Source organism: Drosophila suzukii, chromosome 3, assembly GCF_043229965.1.
Source record: "Drosophila suzukii chromosome 3, CBGP_Dsuzu_IsoJpt1.0, whole genome shotgun sequence".
Lineage (NCBI taxonomy): Eukaryota > Metazoa > Arthropoda > Insecta > Diptera > Drosophilidae > Drosophila > Drosophila suzukii.
The window spans coordinates 26,333,442-26,353,144 of record NC_092082.1 but is presented as its reverse complement, the minus strand read 5'-3'; the positions used below and the strand labels follow the sequence as shown (position 1 = coordinate 26,353,144).

The window sequence follows — 19,703 nt, the reverse complement described above, 5'->3', positions numbered from 1 at the left end:
TCCGATCGTTCCTATGGCAGCTATATAACATAGTCGTCCGATTTTTTTAAAATTAAATTCGAAATTCAGAACTAAGTAAAAAATATTATATCCAAGCGTAGGAGGTTTTATGTTAAATAACACCGAAGCTATAACTAGCTTCATATAATATTCCCACCAATTTTCTGATCGCTCCTATGGCAGCTATATGATATAGTCGTCCGATTTTTATAAAATTAAATTCGAAATTCAGAAATAATTAAAAAAATGTTATTTACAAGCGTAGGAGGTTATATGTTAAAAAACACCGAAGCTATAGTTTGTTTCATATTATTTTCCCACCAATTTTCCGATCGTTCCTATGGTAGCTATATGATATAGTCTTCCGATTTTGATAAAATTTAATTCGAAATTCAGAACTAATTAAAAAATGTTATTTCCAAGCTTAGGAGGTTATATATTAAAAAAAACCAAGGATATAATAAAAAAAAAATGTTTCCCGATTATTCCTATAGGAGCTAGAAGATAAAGTTGTCCGACCCGGCTGGTTCCGAATTATATATTACCTGCAAAAGATATAAGACTTTTGCGAAAGCTTCAGTCCGATAGCTTTAAAACTGAGAGACTAGTTTGCGTAGAAACGGACGGACAGACGGACAGACGGACTTGGCTATACATACTTTATGGGGTCGGAAACGTCTCCTTCACTGCGTTGCAAACTTCTGACTGAAATCAATACACCCTCTGCAAGGGTAAAAAATATTTATATAAAAGCAACTATTTTTACATTAATTTTTGAGTTTCAATTTGGCGTCGATCAGATGAGTATAAAATTAAGAATTTCCAAAGTATTAAATTGAAACTAATTGGCTTAAAAGTAATACCAAACATTGTAGCTATAGACTCCTTAATATAGAAATGAAACTGTAAGGTATATTCTTAATATTATTTAATTTTGAATCTATACTTTAGTATATTTGTGTAGGATTGGGGAATTTAGTATTAGTGTATCACCCTTGCAACGCAAGAGTAACAGCGACATCAACGGTTTAGGCCCTGTTCCTTATTTTGAATTTGAATTGCGCTCCTACAGTCCGTTTATTATTTTGTTATCCAATACTATTAATCGAGTACAGTAAAGAATATCGAGTACATAAGAGAACATCGAGTCTTTCTGAAAAAGCATGGAGTAAGAAATAGCGACGCTACCAAAGGAAAGAGTGCAGCAAGTCATAAAGTGAAGAAGTCGTCCAGTGCGTGGTTCCGCGAAGAAGTCGGTTTTTAAGACATACACATACGTTATATCAAGAAACAATTCATTCATTAAAGCTTTAAGTAACATTCTGTAACTATTCCCAAATAAACTAAATTTGTATTATCCCACAAATTTAATGGGGGCTCGTCCGGGAATTAGTTTCAGAATAGTGAATGTACCCTGTATGCGCTAACATACAATAAAACTTGATATAAAAAGGAAATTGGTGTAGAATAAAAACGTTTTATTTCCCAATTTGAGTGGACTGTATTTCAATGATTAAACTTTTCACATTTTCTTGTGTGTCCGATGCTTTCCGTTGTAGTCTTAACACTAAGTCCTAAAAAATCTCTAAAGTGTGACGCAGCACCAAAATACATAAAAAGGGCAAAAGTTAGTATTTCATATACCAAAGAGAATAAGATTCAAAATTAAATAACGGCTGCAATGCGTTCATCAACATCCCGGGCCGCCCTGAAACAATGTTTCAGAATTAGGCAGTACTGCTAACTTGGTGATGGGCCGGGTCATCTCTCCAGTAGACGTCTTAAGTTTTACAGCGCGTACAAGTCCATCTGGTCCAGGATGAGCTTCCACTACACGGGCTAGTATCCAAGCTGCTGGAGGGAGATTTGAGTCCTTGACGAGGACTACATTGTCTACAGCGATGTTGCGTTCCTTGTTGTTCCACTTTTGGCGTTGCTGCAGGGATGTTATATACTCTTGGTGCCAGCGTTTCCAAAACCCTTGATACATCGATTGCAAGTGCTGCCAATAGTCCAGACGATTGATCGGCAAATTAGTCAGATCTCCCTCTGGAACAGTTGTAAATGGGCGCCCAATTAAAAAGTGGGCCGGAGACAAGTAGGTGAGGTCGGTGTCAGGTGTGTAGCATAGCGGTCGCGAGTTCACCACTGCACTGATCTGAGCAATAAGAGTTTGCATTTGTTCACAGGTTAGAACAGTTTTTCCCACAACTCGACGCAGATGTAGTTTGACGGAACGTACTGATGACTCCCACTTCCCTCCCCAATGTGGCGAATGGGGAGGTATAAAACTCCATTTGATTCCATCATTGGCCAGCGATTGTGTTAGATTGCGTTGATGCTCCTGCGAAGATAGAAGTTGCTGCATCTCATCTAATGCCCGTTTGGCACCAACAAAATTCGTCCCGTTGTCGCTGAAGATCTGTGAGCATTTTCCTCGAAGGGACATGAATCGCCGAAGACATGCCAGGAATGTGTCTGTACTAAGATCGGTGGCCAGTTCCAAATGTATGGCTGATGTCACCAGGCAAACAAAGAGGCATATGTAGCCCTTAGTTTTTCGGGGATTGCGCCCTCTCCTTTCCTTAAGTATAAATGGTCCAGCGTAATCACAGCCTGAGTGCTGGAATTGGTGCTCCGTGAGTTTACGTTGGCGAAAGCATTTGATGCAGTTGTGAACCAGATTTCTTATCAGGTTGCGCGCACCAAAGATCCAGTACTTTTGACGAACAATTACAAAAAGTGCAGAAACTCCTGGATGAAGATTTGTCGTATGCTCGTGTTCCAAAATCATTCTTGTGATGCGGTTTGACTTGGGAAGCAGTATAGGGTGTTTTACATCAGCTGGTAATTGTGAGTTGTCCAGTCGTCCACCAACTCGAAGAAGGCCATCCTTGCAGATAATCGGCGAGAGCTTCACCAACTGGGAGCGGCTGTGAAGTGGCTTGTTTTCCGTCAGTAGTTTGCGGTCTTCCATGAAACATTTCTGAGCCTCTTGCAGGCAAAGAATGCGAGCAGCCTGAATCTCCTCAAAGGTGAGCATCTTTCCATTTGCCAGCGTTGCAGATTTAATGGCCTTGGTCTTTTGGATGAACCGTAAGGCGTAAGCTACAACGCGTACCAGCTTTGTCCAGGACGAGACGCGTTGAGTCAAAGTTTCGATTGGTGACAATGAGTAGCTTTCCTGTGCGGTTAATGCGGTGGTCTTCACTTCCTCTTTTCCGTGGTTTTCTAAAAGGGAAGAACAGAACTTTTTAGAGGTCAACTTTACCGCAAGCATTTCTGGATCTTGCAGCCATGAAGGTCCCATCCACCATAAGTCGAAATGGAGCAGGTCCGAAGCAAGCATTCCTCGTGTGGCGCAGTCCGCCGGATTCTCCTTTGTGTTTACATGATGCCATGCGTTGCGCGGTAAGGCTTCGAGTATTTCTGAGGTTCTGTTGGCTACAAATGTTTTAAGCTTAGATGGTGGATGTGAAAGCCAGGCCAAGACTATGGTTGAGTCGCACCATGCATGCACTTCAATGTCCTTGTGTTGTAGCGCAGCCTTGACTGATAAGAACAGTCGACTCAGTAGCAAAGCGCCACACAGTTCGAGACGTGGTAGAGACTGCTGCTTCAGCGGAGCAACTCTGGTTTTTCCTGCAATGAGTGAAACTGATACGGTGCCATCTGATCGCACCACTCTGCTATAGATGACTGCGGAATATGCCTTGATGGATGCATCTGAAAATCCATGCAGTTCGATGTGATCTTCATTGTTTTGAACAAACCGTGGCAGGCGTAGGTCGCGAAGGATGTGTAGGTCGTTACGGCATTTATTCCACCAGTCCGCAATTTTTGGAGGAAGCTCCGTGTCCCAGCCGAGATCGAGCAGCCACAATTCTTGGAACAGAATTTTAAACTGCACTACCACTGGCGACAGAATACCCAGCGGGTCAAAAATGCGTGCCACATCTGACAGCACTTGGCGTTTGGTGTTGTGCGGATTTGTTGTGAGGCAAACTTTGTAGGATAACATATCCTCTTCTGTATCCCAATGAATGCCAAGAACTTTTGCTGTAGAATTGGATCCTTTGCCTTGTACTTCGGTTGAAGCGAGAGATCTGTCAGCGACAAGTGATGAATTGGAAACCCATTTACCAAGTTCCATGCCTGCACATTTCATCAACTGGATCAACTCATTTTGATTGCGAATGAGCTCCTCCTCGGTATGTGCTCCGGTCAGTACGTCGTCCACATAAAACTGCTCCTTCAAGATCCTTGCAGCTGCAGGAAAGTCGTGTTGATGGTCGTGGGCTAACTGATCCAGGACCCTTACTGCTAAAAATGGTGCGCAGGATGTGCCGTATGTTACCGTGGACAGTTCATAGTGTTTAATAGGAGTCGTTTCATCTTCTCTCCAAACAATTCGCTGATAGCCACAATGGTTGGCAGCCACCCAGATTTGTCTATACATTTTGACGATGTCTGCTGAAAAGACAAACTTGAACATTCTGAAACGCATGCAAATCGAGAAAAGGTTTCGTAGAATGCTGGGTCCAATGTGCAGAGCTTCGTTTAAGGACCGTCCATTCATGTCCTTGAATGAGCCGTCAAATACGACGCGTAATTTTTGGGTAATTACAGGATGATGTGGCAAGTAAAAGCTCGGCTTTTTGTCAATGTCTTCTGGCGATAGTTCTCGCATGTGGCCCAACTCAAGATACTCACGCATAAATTGTACGTACTGTGAATGCAGATTGGGGTCTTTCTTTAGGCGGCGCTCTACACCCCTGAATCTTGTTAGCGCTCCCTGTAAAGTATCCGAAAACTGTTCCATGGAGGTTTTGAACGGAAGTTCGACGATGTAACGCCCCTTAGAGTCCCGAGTGTGCGTCGTCACAAAGTGCTGCTCAACTTCATCGTCCTCCGGTTTCCCATGGAATTCCTGGTTGACATCCTCCAGCTCCCAAAAGCGTCTTAGCGATTCGTCAATGTCAATAGCCGTGTGCATTGTTGTTGTAGATGAACATCCGGTAGTAACGATAGATGTGATGACCCATCCAAATATGGTCGAAATGGCGATGATGTTGCCCTGGTTGTCGAACATCTTTTGACCGGTGAATACGGTCCAAACGTAATCGCTGCCCAGGAGTATATCAACTGGCGCCAACGATTGATAGTCAGAATCCGCAAGCTCAAAGCCAGCGAATGCCTTGAGTGCTGAGGCGGCGATATCATGTCTTGCCAACGTGGAGGTAATTTTGCTGAGTACGTGAGCACGCACCTTCATTGTGTGATCTGAGATCCTTGACTGCAAGTCCAGTGTGCTGCAGCCTCTAGTTGTCTCAGCCTTGATTGACGAGATTCCGGTCACCAAGATTCGTGACGGTGAGCGTGCCAGTCCGAGCGCCTGTACGCACCGCTCGGAGATGTACGACAGTTCCGAGCCACTGTCCAAAAGCACCCGACAGGTAGTGTGCGATCCTGTTGCGTTTCTAACAAACACTAGAGCTGTTGGCAATGCACTTTTTCGTAGCCCTTGTGGCTGTGTTGCGGTTGTTGATCCGTTGCAGAAGGATTCAGCTGTGGGAGCCACTTGTGCCCGTGCGATATGGCTGATGGTGACGGTAGCATCTTCGGGAGCGCTTGGGATGTGTCTTTCATCATCTCGTGAGTGTGTCGCAGCGACAGCGGCTTGCGAACCAAGAATATCTGCATGTAGCAGAGAGTGGTGACGATTGTGGCAAAACTTGCATGTGAATTTGGATTCACACTTTCGCGACACATGCCCAGGCTTAAGGCAGTTAAAACACAGTGATTTTGCCTTAACAAATGTGCGTCTCTGCTCGATTGACAATTCACCAAACTTTGAGCAGGCGTAGATCTTGTGCTCCTTCGAGTTACACTTCACACAAGTGTTTGCTTCCATCGATACTAAAGCGTGTGACGATCGCTTTGCCTTGCCATGTTGTGGGCCAACCTTGGAGTCTATGTCTGACTCACTTTTGCTGAGCTCAAATTCCTCGCAACGTCGGTCTAAAAACTTGAGTAGATCATCCACAGACGGAGATTCCAGTTCCCGGCTTCCTTCGATCCATTTGCGACGGGTTTCCGCGTCGATCTTGGCTAGGATGAAGTGTATAATCCAGCAGTCCCTATTAGTTTGCCCTGCTGCATCCAGGCCGCGTACAATTTCGGTGGCTCCGTCCGTCACCTTTCGCAGAACCGTTACATCTGCTCTGGCGGTCGAAGGTAAGTTAACAAATGTCTCCAGCAGAGTGTTAACAATGTGACGTGGTCTATTGTACCGATCAATTAGGCAAGTCCAAGCAGCCTCGTAAGCTGCATCCGTTATTGGCATATGTCGAATCAAGTCAGCTGCTTCGCCAGTGATGTACGTTTTCAAGTAGTGCAACTTTTGTATTGCTGTCAAATGCTGCTTGCTATGGATCGTACTCTCGAAGATGTTTTTAAAGGCTGGCCACTCCTTGTAGTCGCCAGTGAACAGCTTGATATGGATTTTTGGAAGTTCATTATGCATTACATTTGCTGCCGAGTTTGCCCTTAAAAGCGTTGCTTGTTGCTCAGCCAAACGCTCGTTGAGCTGTTGTTGTTGTTCCAGAAAACGAACTAGGTTTTCGTTTCCCACTCCTGATGCCATTGATGCGGCCTCATCAGGGTTGCCAGATTGTCTGAAGTTATTGCCTTCTCTTTCATTCTCTTGAGATTCTTCACAGGTGCGTATGAGGTTGCGAAATAATGTGCTTGCTTGTAAGTACTTGTCCTCGTACCTTTCGTTGTCGATGGCTGGATCGACGTACCCTTCCTCTTCGTCAAAAAGGACCAGTTGGTCGCTGATGGACTCGAATTCTTTCCAGACGATGTTGAGCCTTTCCAATGAAACTTGTATTTCATCAAGCTCCCATTTTGATCCCGCACGTGGATCTTGAGACGCCGTTAGCAAACGCGTAATGCTTGCCTTCGCACGACTTCTAGCTGCCTTCAAAAGTTTAAACTGATCCATGTTAATCAGTAACTAAATTTGGCTAGAAGGACCAAAGATATGGTGCAGAATAAAAACGTTTTATTTCCCAATTTGAGTGGACTGTATTTCAATGATTAAATTTGTCACATTTCTTGTGTGTCCGATGCTTTCCGCTGTAGTCTTAACACTAAGTCCTAAAAAATCTCTAAAGTGTGACGCAGCACCAAAATACATTAAAAGGGCAAAAGTTAGTATTTCATATACCAAAGAGAATAAGATTCAAAATTAAATAACGGCTGCAATGCGTTCATCAACAGAAATTCTTGCCAAATTTTCACGTGTGTGAACAAGGAGACGTCGCACTCGTCGGAAAATTGGCGGCTGATGAAGCTTTGCCTGTATTAGTGGACGCTGGGTTCTCAATGCCAGATGAACACTAGAGAGAAAGAGACGACTATTACCCACAATCAAAAAGTAAAGCGACAACCACAAAAATTTCGACAAGACGCGCAAAGTTGCGCCTCCAGAGAGAAGCGGCTAGTAGAGGTGGTACCAGAGGAATTTGGCTATCAGAGATGCGCTACCAGAGAAGCGCTGCCAGTCGAAATTTTGCAACTTGCCACACCTGCTAAGAGACGAACTACACCAGAAGCACTGCCGAGTGAGCTTCACCAGACAAAGTCCTGCAGTCCTATACGAGAAGGGCTACCAGAGAAGACCAACCAGACGAAGGGCTACCAGAGAGGACCAACCTGACGAAGGGCTACCAGAGAAGCGGCTCCAATCGGGTCTAACAGAGAGACTCCACCAGAAGCGGTCCTGCCAGGAGAGATCGTACCAAACCAGAGAAGCATTGCCCGAGAAGAGCTGGAAGAAGATCTGCAAGAGGACGTGATTCCAAGAGCTGTGCCGTCGAGGGCGCACAGAAACAAAAGTTCTTTCAAGACGAAGTGCCAACTTGCTGACCACAGCGCTACCCAGTGCTACAACGAAAACTGGAGTACATTCTTTCCATTTATTTTAATTTCTTCACATTTCGACAAAAATTTGTTTATTTAAATTGATTTTGTAGAGAATAAGTATAACACTGTGAACGACATCTTCTCGTAACCATGGACGCAAGATCTATTTTAGCGCTGACAGTACCTTTACTGAAAGAAAAGCTGATTGAGTTGGGCTTGAGTACGGATGGTAGGAAAAGCACATTGCAAGATAGACTTTTAGATCATTTCCAGGTGCCAGATACTGTTGATGTTGATGAAGAAGATAATGCAAGCGAGGTTGGTTCACAGAGTACTGAATTCCAAGATGCTGTCAACTCCACGAGTTCCAGGTTTACCTTAAGAGACGTTCAGGATAGCATTTCAAGTTTTTCGGGATCAGATCAGCAGGACATTAACCATTGGTTAATCGAATTTGAGGATGTAGCTGTAGCAGTTGGTTGGTATAATCTACAAAAATACATCTACGCAAAACAACTTTTAAGCGGAGCAGCTAAGCTTTTTATTAGAAGTTTGACAGGAGTGCGTGGTTGGAATATACTAAAATCTGAGCTACTAAAGGAGTTTGGAAAGCAGTTGTGTTCAGCCGACGTTCACAAAATGTTAAGGCATAGAGAGAAGAAAGCAACAGAGACATGCTTGGAGTATTTGTACAGTCTGATGGAACTGAGCAAGCCCATTAAGCTAGAGGAAGAGAGTTTGGTGTCTTACTTTATTGAAGGAGTTCCTGACAGCAGATCAAACAAAGCTGGCTTGTATAGGGCCAAAACGGTAAAGGACTTAAAGGTTGAGATTGAAATCTATGAGAAAGTTAGAGGCAATGCTATACATAAGGAAGAAAAGAAAGTATATCAGCACAATATCCAAAAGCAAGCAAAAAAGGTTCAGAACACTTCGTCAAGGAAGTGCTACAAGTGCGGGAAGGAGGGTCATTTTGCAAAACAATGCGTCGATGAAGTTATTTGCTACAAATGCCACAAAACTGGGCACATTTCTAAACAGTGCGGTGAAACTCAGCAGTCCTCTTCAGGCAATAAGGAAGCAACGAATGTCCTTGAGGATATATCCCCAAAAGCAGGTCTTATTTACAAATGCTTCAGCGCTCAGAATATTTCTTTCAGAGCCATGGTAGATTCTGGCAGCGATCTGAGCCTCATGAGAGAAGATGTCTTCAACAAATTTGAAGGTCTTAAGCTTACGAAAGAGATCAAACATCTTAAAGGCATTGGGAAAGGAGAATTGATTACCATAGGAAGTTTTGACCTTGATGTTTTCGTTGACAATATTAGCTTTACAATAACCTTCCACGTAGTCAAACGGGATGAGTTAGAGTATACAGCTATCTTTGGAAACAATATCCTCCAGAAAGCTGACATTTTGTTTAGCACAAATGGAATTCGCTTCATTGCAAAAACTACCGAAGCTGAATTTGCTGAAACTTTTAAGGCGATGTGCGTCACAGAGATAATTGAGGAGCAAAGCGTAGTTGACAGAATCGTTTTGAGTCATTTGGATAGTCTCAAAAAATCGGAGGTAGAAAAACTTATCAGAGGATACGAACCGAAACAAACAATTAGGTCTCCAGTCGAGATGAAAATAATATTGGAAGATGATGTACCAATATTTCAACATCCGAGGCGAACATCCTACGAGAATAGAGTTCTAATTGATAAACAAGTTCAGGAATGGCTAGATGCTGGGATCGTAATTCCAAGTTGCTCAGAGTACGCATCACCTGTGGTGCTAGTGTCAAAGAAAGATGGATCGAAACGTTTCTGTTGCGATTATAGAAGGCTCAATCTGAAGATAAAAAGGGACAACTTTCCGATGGCGTTAATCGATGACGTGCTAGATCGTTTGCAGGGTTCCCAAGTTTTCACCACCCTAGATTTAGCCAACGGATTTTTTCACGTGCCAATCGAAGTTGAGTCTAGAAAGTTTACTTCCTTCGTAACACATAACGGACAATATGAGTTCACGCACGTCCCATTTGGTATAAGCAACTCCCCCGCAGTATTTTGCCGCTATGTAGGTGCTGTGCTAAGAGACCTGATGCAGTCCAACAAAATCGTCGTCTACATGGACGACATTATCATACCAACAGCAGATGAGGAATCAGGACTATCAGTATTGAAAGAAGTTTTAGAAGTCGCATCTAGAGCAGGGTTGCGCATCAAGTGGGAGAAAGGTCAGTTTTTGAAGCGAAAAATCACATTTCTTGGATACCTAATCGAAAACGGAACGATTGCTCCAACAGACGACAAGGTCAAGGCAGTTGTTAACTACCCGACCCCGCAAAGCAGAAAGGCACTTGAGCGATTTTTGGGATTAACATCTTATTTGCGTCGTTTCATGAAAGGCTATGCTCTGGAAGCAAGACCCTTAAGTGATCTACTCCGCAAGACCGAAAAGTCGCGTGACGGGAGAAACATTCAGCTTGACGATCAGTGCTTAATTAGCTTTGAAAATCTGAAGAGCCTTTTAGCCACTGCCCCAGTTCTTAGACTGTACGATCCTTGTGCAGTAACTGAAGTTCATACGGACGCGAGTAAATTCGGATTCGGTGGAATCCTCATGCAAAAGGACTCACAAGATCAACTACTTCACCCAGTAGAATTTATGAGCAGAAAGACTACACAGTGCGAAGAAAAATACAGCGCGTACGAGCTTGAAGTATTAGCTGTCATCAACGCTGTTAAGAAGTGGCGCATTTACCTGTTGGGAATAAATTTTACAATTGTCACCGACTGCGTAGCATTTGCGATGACCATGAAAAAAGACGATGTTCCACCAAGAGTCGCCAGATGGGCTATGTACTTACAAGAGTTTAAGTTTACAGTACAACACAGAGCGGGAAGTCAGATGAAACACGTCGATGCGCTCAGCCGCCTAACTTGCTTTCTTATCGAAGATTCGACAAAGTATCGTTTAAGAGAAGCACAGAACAAGGACGAGTGGATTAAGGCAGTGAAAACAGTTCTAGATAGCGCAGAGAGTTACGAAGATTTTTTCGTTAGAAACAACATTCTCTATAAAGATGTTGCGAAAGAGCTTCTAGTCGTCCCAGAATCCATTATTGGTGAAATAATTGGAATTGTACATCGCGAAGGCCACTATGGCACTAAGAAGACTCGTGAGCTAGTTGAAAAATGCTATTACATTCAGAACATCCAAGATAAAGTGGAGAGGTATGTCAAGAGTTGCGTAGAGTGCTTGATAATAGACTCAAAGAGAGGAAAAAAGGAAGGATTGTTGACGCCAATTGACAAAGTCCAAGAACCTCTGGGTACTTACCACATTGATCATGTCGGTCCTCTTACCGAAACCAAAAAGAAATACAACCACATTTTAGCTGTGGTAGACGGATTTTCCAATTTCGTTTGGTTATATCCAACGCGTTCAACAGGCACTGACGAAGTATTGAACAGGCTGGAAAAGCAATCAGCAATTTTCGGAAACCCTCGGCGCATCGTTACAGATAGAGGCACCGCATTTACGTCCAGTACCTTTAGGGACTATTGCAGTGACCAAGGAATCCAATTGGTACACATAACAACAGGTATGCCGAGAGGTAATGGACAGGTCGAAAGGATCCATAAAATTGTTATACCCATGCTAAGCAAACTTTGCCAGAAAAATCAAGCGAACTGGTATTGCCACGTGGATAAAATCCAACAAATCGTTAATGACACGCCTCCCAGAACGACCAAATACTCTCCCTTTAAAAAACTTACTGGATTAAATATGCGTAAAAAAGATGACGACATTAGAAAGCTCTTCGATGACATCGAAATCGATGAACTAAACTATGAAAGAGATGAAATAAGAAGAACAGCTCAGGAGAATATTGAAAAGGTTCAGCAGAAGAATAGAAAAACGTTTAATGAAAAAAGAAAGATTGAAACAGATTACAACTTAGGTGATCTCGTAGGTATAAAACGCACTCAATATGGAGTAGGCATGAAGCTTAGACCAAAATTTTTCGGACCCTATAAGATCGCAAAGAAGATGAAACATGGGCGCTACGAAGTACAAAAAGTAGGAAACCATGAGGGGCCGAAGTTAACAACTACAGCAGCCGAATTCATGAAGAAATGGAGTTTATTCAGGGGCGAACAAAATTGTAGGATGGCCGAATGTAGGATTGGGGAATTTAGTATTAGTGTATCACCCTTGCAATGCAAGGGTTTAGGCCCTGTTCCTTATTTTGAATTTGAATTGCGCTCCTACAGTCCGTTTATTATTTTGTTATCCAATACTATTAATCGAGTACAGTAAAGAATATCGAGTACATAAGAGAACATCGAGTCTTTCTGAAGCGACGCTACCAAAGGAGAGAGTGCAGCAAGTCATAAAGTGAAGAAGTCGTCCAGTGCGTGGTTCCGCGAAGAAGTCGGTTTTTAAGACATACACGTACGTTATATCAAGAAACAATTCATTCATTAAAGTTTTAAGTAACATTCTGTAACTATTCCCAAATAAACTAAATTTGTATTATCCCACATTTGGTATATTTTTAGTCAACCCGTATTAAATTTTGTTATGTTAAAAGAAATCCTATGATAGTTAAAGAGTTGATGTTTTTTTTATTATTTTAAATTTAAATACAGCTTTCAAAAATATTATTTTAAGAATGAAGAATGAATGAAATCTCGGAAACTATAAAAGCTACAATACTGGGATTAGGCATGCAGACTCCTGAGATTCCTGCGCAGCGCAAGTTTGTTTCAGCAGCCCAAAACTGTGGCTCCTACAATTTTGATGCTAGAAATGTAACTGAAATCTATTGTTCCCAGATCTTCTATTGGGTTTAGATTCGGGCTGATTCCTGGCCATTGCCATAAAGGTTTTTGTTGTTTTGCTGAAAGATCCACTCATCATCTTCAGCAAATACGATGACTACTGTTTCTAGTAGCTCTATATAATTTCTGTAGTGGTTATAGTATAATAAAGTGGAGACTTCCCAGCATACCCAAATCCTGCACAAACAATCCTCAACCCTGGTCTCGCTTATGGCAGACCTGTCGTGGTTGCCTTTTATTGAACCAGTACTCTTGACAGGAGTCAGGGCCAACTAAACCAAATTTTTGTCGTCCGAAAATATAACTTTTCTAAACTTCTCGGACCAAGCTTTGAATTTTTCAACAAATTGTATGCGAGCGGCTTTGTGGCGCTTTAGCAGCCTTGGTACTGCGTCGCGGGAAGCATTTGCAACCACTTCGTTATCGTTCAAATTTTGATCTATACGTCTTTTGGATATGTTAAGCATCAGTTGATCTTTGATCTCCATGCAAGACTTGTGGTTGTGGACAGCTAGACGCCGAATTTGCTCTTGCATCGTGCATCGACTTCAGTGGGGCTACCGCTCCGATTAATTTGTCCATATATTTCCGGATTTTTAAGAAAGTTACTAATTGTGTTATTGTGCTCATTTAATCTGCCAGTAATGTAAAAAAAATTTGACCAGATTCGGCCAGTCCTTTGATTACGCCACGATCTTCTTTCAACAAATGTGTACCGTAAAACTAAAATTATTATTCATTATTTTATACTAAAAGAATTAAAAACCATTTAACTCACTTTCCGCCTCTTAAAGAATATTTTTAAATCACACTCCCTTGCTTACTCGCTATTAATACCAGAAAAATATATGTTCGCATTTGTGGGACGTTCCATACTAACCCGGCCATCCTTTTTTTGGACTTAAAAATTGATATTGCTTGGTAATCTATGCCTAAATAAAATCAATTATTTGTCTCGAAATCAGCTCGGCCATGTAAGGACATACTGTGTTTATGCGATGCCGAATTAATTTGCTTAATTTTAGTTAATCCTATGATACCTCTACTTTTAAAATATATATAAGTAAAAACAGTTTAAATTTAAAAAAAAATTTAAAGTTTTGGCTCCACAAAATTTTTTTTAAATTTAAATTTGTATTAGTTTGTCCTACAAACGGTTTTTGTATATATTGTAGTTGGAGCTATTTTTTAAACATCAACATCATTTTGTAAAACCATTTTTTTGTGAGTCATTGCCGCGTTCAGCAGAACAATATGCTAACTGAGATGCGAACAATGCTGGAATTCTTTAGATAGTTCTGCTGAAAGCACATGGTTATTAATCGTAATGCAAAAATTCTTGTATCAGAATTAGGAAATGGGATAGAAAAACAAGAGAAAACGCTATAGTCGACTATTAAATACCCGTTACTCAGCTCAAGGGAGTGCGACAGGGATGAAGAGATATGCTTAAACAAACTCTGCCGTCTTACTAACACACACCTAGCTTATAGCGCCACCTAGCGTCAACTAGCCATTGGGCCAACTAGCCTATAGCGCCCCTATCGGCTTGGCGTGCATATGGCGTGCAATCTCGATTGAATTGCAAAATTTATATTAATCTTTAGGTTTAACTTTTTAATGACTGCTCCGACTTGTGCAATTTTTGGTATGTAGATGGGTATTGATGATAGGAACAAAATCTCATCCACGTCTTTTTTTAAGCGCGGTACTTAGATGAGCTAAGGAGCCGTTGAAGTTCTCCTTGTGCCTGCACCAATGCACCATGTGCAGTTGTGATGGTAACCGAAAAATTTTTTTACAAAGCAATTTAATTAAAAACAAGGAAGAACGCTTTAGTCGAGTACCTCGACTATCAGATACCCGTTACTCAGCTAAGGCGACGAAAGGGAAGTGGAGGTATGCAAGCAGCAAAGCGAGACTGAAATGCGCCACCTACCCCTGATCACAATATATTGTTATGTGGGCGGTAGACATATTTAAGCGTTATGGGCGTTAGAGTGAAAATGGTAGGCGTCACAGGTTTGGGCGGCTTGTTGGCGTTCGAGTGGGCGTGGCCAACTTTTTTTTTTGGACCAATCGATACATATTGACAAGACTAAGAAATTTCAGTTAAAATTTTGTATCTAGCATATAAGTTGTGGGCGCCACAGGTTTGTGCGATTTGTGGGCGTGGCATATTCGCGTAAGAAACTTGCATTGCGTACAAGGCTACGGAATTAAGATCTGAGATCCCATTTCTCTATCTTTGATAGTTTCCGAGTTATCCGCGTTCATATTTACGATTTTTTGAAGTTTGTGGTCGGTTTGTGGGCGTTAAAGTGGGCGTGGCAAACTTTTTTTGGGTCAATCGATAGGTATTGATGAGAACAATACATTTCAGTTAAAATATATATATATATATTCTACCACCAAAACTGTAGGAGCCACAGTTTTTGGCGGTTTGTGGGCGTAAGAGTAGGCGTGGCACATAAACTTGCGCTGCGCAGGAATCTCAGGAATCTGCATGTCTAATCCCAGATCCCGAGATCTCAGCGTTCATACGGACAGACGGTCAGACGGACAGACGGACAGACGGACATGGCTAGATGGACTCGGCTAGTGATCCTGATCAAGAATATATATACTTTATAGGGTCGGAAATGCTTCCTTCTGCCTGTTACATACTTTCCGACGAATCTAGTACACCCTTTTACTCTACGAGTAACGGGTATAAAAATGTTGTCAAAAACTTACCCTAGGACATTTGAGTAATTAAGGTAAAATGTATTTATTTTTCGAAGCCGTTAGTACAAACTTGATCACAGATAACTGAAACAAACTGATCACTGATTTTGGAGCCAAGAGATTCTTTAGCCAATCATAAAATACGGGCGTTCACCCATGTCTCCGCGGTTTGTTTAGTAGCTCTTATGCACATTTTTTTGGCATTAAAATTAAGACCTTTAAATTTTTTACCATATATTTATTATTTAACAAAGTAATTTTAGAAATTATTTAAAGCTTTAAAAAAAATTCAATGTTAAACTAAAAATATACTTCAACGGTAGTCACGATTCCGGCCGAACGAGAAAACGGAATTCAGCATTTTAACTAAGATGAATGTAGCTTTTGTCTGAACTAAGCAATTCAAAAACATTGGAAAATGGCAGATTGGCACTGCTTTAATCTTATAAACAAACATTTTTTATGTTTTGTTTACGTTCTCGTACGCGTTTGAAAGTTCAAGGTCACCTTAAAGCTCCCTGCCGTTTTTTGAGCGCGTTAACTCACTTGAATCATTGCCCTAAATATTTAAAGCAAAGTCTGAATGTTTGTACTTAATATGCTTTTTTTCCAAGAGTAAAATTTGCGTTTATGTTTAAAAACAACGAAGCTACGTTGATTATTATATTCCTGATATTCTCGATCGTTTCTACGTTTGCTATAGTTGTTTGGCATGGCTGGATTGTTGACACTGATCAAAAATATTCATATGCATACATCCATTCATACACCCAAAAAAAATATTTGAGTGTCAATTTAATAGGTGTGGGTGAAAATGACACTACACCTAGGATCAAATTTTTTTTCGATCGTAAATATGTGTCAACTAAGTAACATGTAGAAAGAACCGTTTCCGCCCTATAAAGTATATATATTTTTGATCAGGACCACTAACCGTGTGGATGTCCGTCTTTCTGTGTGACACAAGGCTAAAGTCTGTCTAGCGCCCACATTGAGGTTTTCTTTTGTTTATAAATCTTCACTTACAATCAAGTTTTCTCCGCTATGTGGAGCAGTTTGCGGAATCGGAAACTGTCGCTCTGGCGCCCACATTTTTAAAGCTTGAGCGTTAAAATATTGCCTGCAGATTCTAGTATTGTTCTGCCCACGGATGTGACCTTTTGGTTTAGCTTATAAGGACGAACAGACGTAAATGCCCACCTTGGATTCAATATATAATTTATTTACCTTTTACGTTCCAAAACGATTACTATTTCCTTTAAGATTTATCTTCCTCTAATCGTTCCAACAAACATTTCCCTGACTGTATTAGCTTGAAACGTCCCATAAGCAAATTAAAAAATGATTGATCTCAACACCTTTATTTCCATTTCTTGCCTATATTTATAGATATATATCAGCAGGCATGTTCTAATGTAACTTCTCATACACATATGCATACATATATATACATATATGTTTGCACATATCGCTGAGAGAAAACGCAAAATAAGACAAATTCAAATGCAAACTATTTCTAAAAGTGGATTCGGGCAATGATACAATTTCCTTAGCCCGACCTCTGCATTGCCGGCACTGATGTATTATATATATCGTCGCACACTCTCGATATATGTATGTACATATATTTATACATGTGCATATGTTCCGCTCTATGTGTACACGCATATGTATAAAAAGATTCGCTATTTTAAACTTTTGCTCATTTCAAAATGTATGCACATGTTTTCAATATTATGCCTTAGACAACTTTTTTTATAATTAACTATCACTTATGGTTGATGATTTACTTGTTGCTGGCACATCTCCTATGGATTTAAAGATAGAATTATTACGTCGCACTATTTCAAAAGACATTGAAACGAAATTTATAATATTTTATTATTGATCATGGATTTACGTGGGAGTGGTTTTGCTTGCATTAATCATATTTATTCTGAAAACTGAAGTATACGTTACGTTATAGCTCAGAGCTAATATTTTCTCTTATATTTTCTTTAGCATTTTATTTTTCTTCTCATTTTCTCAAAAGCAGTAATTATGTCAATTTGCTGTAACCAAGACAGTGATTTCCTTCTCAGCTTTAATTCTTTCACTCACATTGCCTTTTGGTTGTTTTTTTCACATTATCTACTTTAAGTTCAAGCCATGAATATACCGTCGTTCGTTCTGCCGTTCACACGCGTTTCAATGGCTTCAGCCCGATTGGTTCAGCGAACCGACAGCAAGAGCGGTACCTCGAGGTTCTCGGCGTTCGACGTTCAAACTGAAACTGAAAGAAACTAAAGGCAGGCGGCTAACGCTAAAGAGCCAAATGGCAAGGCAGGGAAAACAACCCCTAAAGTGGCGTCGGCGTTCGGCTTCTTTGCAGCTGCTGGTGCTTCGGACAAGTGTTTGGGACATATGCGATATGCGTCAGCACACGTTAGCCGGTTCTGGCGGACTTTCAGCGGCTGTTGCTGTGAATTAGACACGGAATTTGAGGTTGCGATTTCCCACGACTCTATCCCGATAGTACCACCGGTTTGCAAAAAATCGGTAAAATGCTGCACTTACATATCTACAGTGCTGAACTCCACTGTTGGCCCACTTGGAATCTTGAACTTTAAGTGCGCTTTCCTTACTCTAAAATATACATGTGTTATCATTCGAGACAGCAGTCCACGTAGTGGCGAAGCGCGCCAGGAGAGTGCGCGATTGCGACCACTACATAGGCGCAGAACTGAAATTCTGCTGTGATGGTCTAATCGTAACGAGTGATACAGTAGTCGAAAGGCATTGCAATAACTACAGTGGTGGCATACCAAACCAAAAACCAAATTTTAATTGCTTTGGGAGAAAATGCTGTACAAGCGTAAAAGTAACAAGGAAGAACGCTATAGTCCAGTACCTCGACTGTCACATACCCGTTACTCAGCTAAAGGGACCAAAGGGAAATGGAGATATGCAAGCAGCAAAGCGAGATTAAAATGCGCCACCTACCGGCGGTAGACAGATTTAAGCGTTATGGTCGTTAGAGTGGCGTGACAAATTTTTTTTGGATCAATCGCATGAAAACTGTAGGCTTCACAGGCTTGGTCGGTTTGTGGGCGTTAAAGTGGGCGTGGCAAACTTGTTTTTTAGGTCAATCGATAGGTATTGATGAGAACAATACATATCAGTTAAAATTTATGTTCTAGCATCAAAACTGTAGGAGCCACACTTTTGGGCGGTTTGTGGGCGTGGCACTCTGCTGAAACAAACTTGCGCTGCGTAAGAAGCTCAGGAATCTGCACGCCAAATCTCAATAGCCTAGCTCGCATAGTTTCCGAGATCTCAGCGTTCATCCGGACAGACGGACAGACGGACATGGCTAGATCGACTCGGCTAGTGATCCTGATCAAGAACATATATACTTTATGGGGTCGGAAACGCTTCCTTCTGCCTGTTACATACTTTCCGACGAATCTAGTTTACCCTTTTACTCTACGAATAACGGGTATAAAAATTAAGAAAATTTAAGCTCGATGGCGGGGATAAATGCCTCAATTCTTAATGAAAATACGCGTCGAACTACAACTAATTTGTGGGAAATGGATCGCTCCTCTTAAAAGTTATTTTATAAACAAGATGTTAGAGGGCTTCTCAAAATAAAAGTGTCTGTCCCATAACTCTGTTTTTGGGATCAAAAAGTGTTAAATAGGTAGTGTTAAGCCGCTGGTTTGGAGGGAAAACAGAAATAAATAGCTAAATTTCGTACGCACCTAACTTGTGAACTACTAGAGCTACAAACTTAAGCTATACGTCGTTGAAATGTTATTTTAAAATACTACCCACGCCTTCTTAGTATAATTTGTCTAAATATTTTGCTGTAACGGGCAGGATGAAATCATTTTAGAAAGTGAATTTACTTAGTCGAATATACAAGTATTTTTCGTCACGAAAGTCAATATCAGAACTTTTCTAAGTTGGAGGTGCGATTGTGCGACCCCTTAACTCGTTATGAGGTTTTTTTATTTGATACAAATCAACAGCAATGTTTTGGATAAATCTAAAACAGTATTTAACTACCAAATATACCAATTTTGAAAACTAGAGAAAAGAGTGTACTAGATTTTTCGAAAAATACGTGACAGGTAGGAGGAAGCGTTTCCGACCCAGGATCACTAGCCGAGTCGATCCAGGGTGCCACGCCTACTCTAACGACCATAACGCAAAAAACCG

The 19,703-nt window shown here is 41.2% G+C and overlaps 2 protein-coding genes across 32 annotated transcripts in view; both read right to left on the bottom strand.

Moving 5' to 3' along the window:
• nrm (neuromusculin) overlaps window positions 1–17,889 on the bottom strand; it is a 237,903-nt gene extending 220,014 nt beyond the window's left edge. For 6 of the 31 annotated variants that reach the window (XR_010654044.2, XR_011603917.1, XR_011603918.1 and 3 more), the window contains exon 1: window positions 17,601–17,786. The gene's annotated coding sequence lies outside the window, so the exon portion shown is untranslated. Of the gene's footprint in view, window positions 1–17,600 lie in introns of all 31 variants that reach the window. The other 25 variants (XR_010654041.2, XM_065864692.2, XM_065864693.2 and 22 more) reach the window with 15 other exon arrangements.
• Window positions 1,691–7,009, bottom strand: LOC136116983 (uncharacterized). The gene has a single exon (XM_065865092.2). It carries the CDS (start codon window positions 7,007–7,009, stop codon window positions 1,691–1,693), a length of 5,319 nt encoding a protein of 1,772 aa, XP_065721164.2.
• Window positions 17,890–19,703: the final 1,814 nt, after the last annotated feature.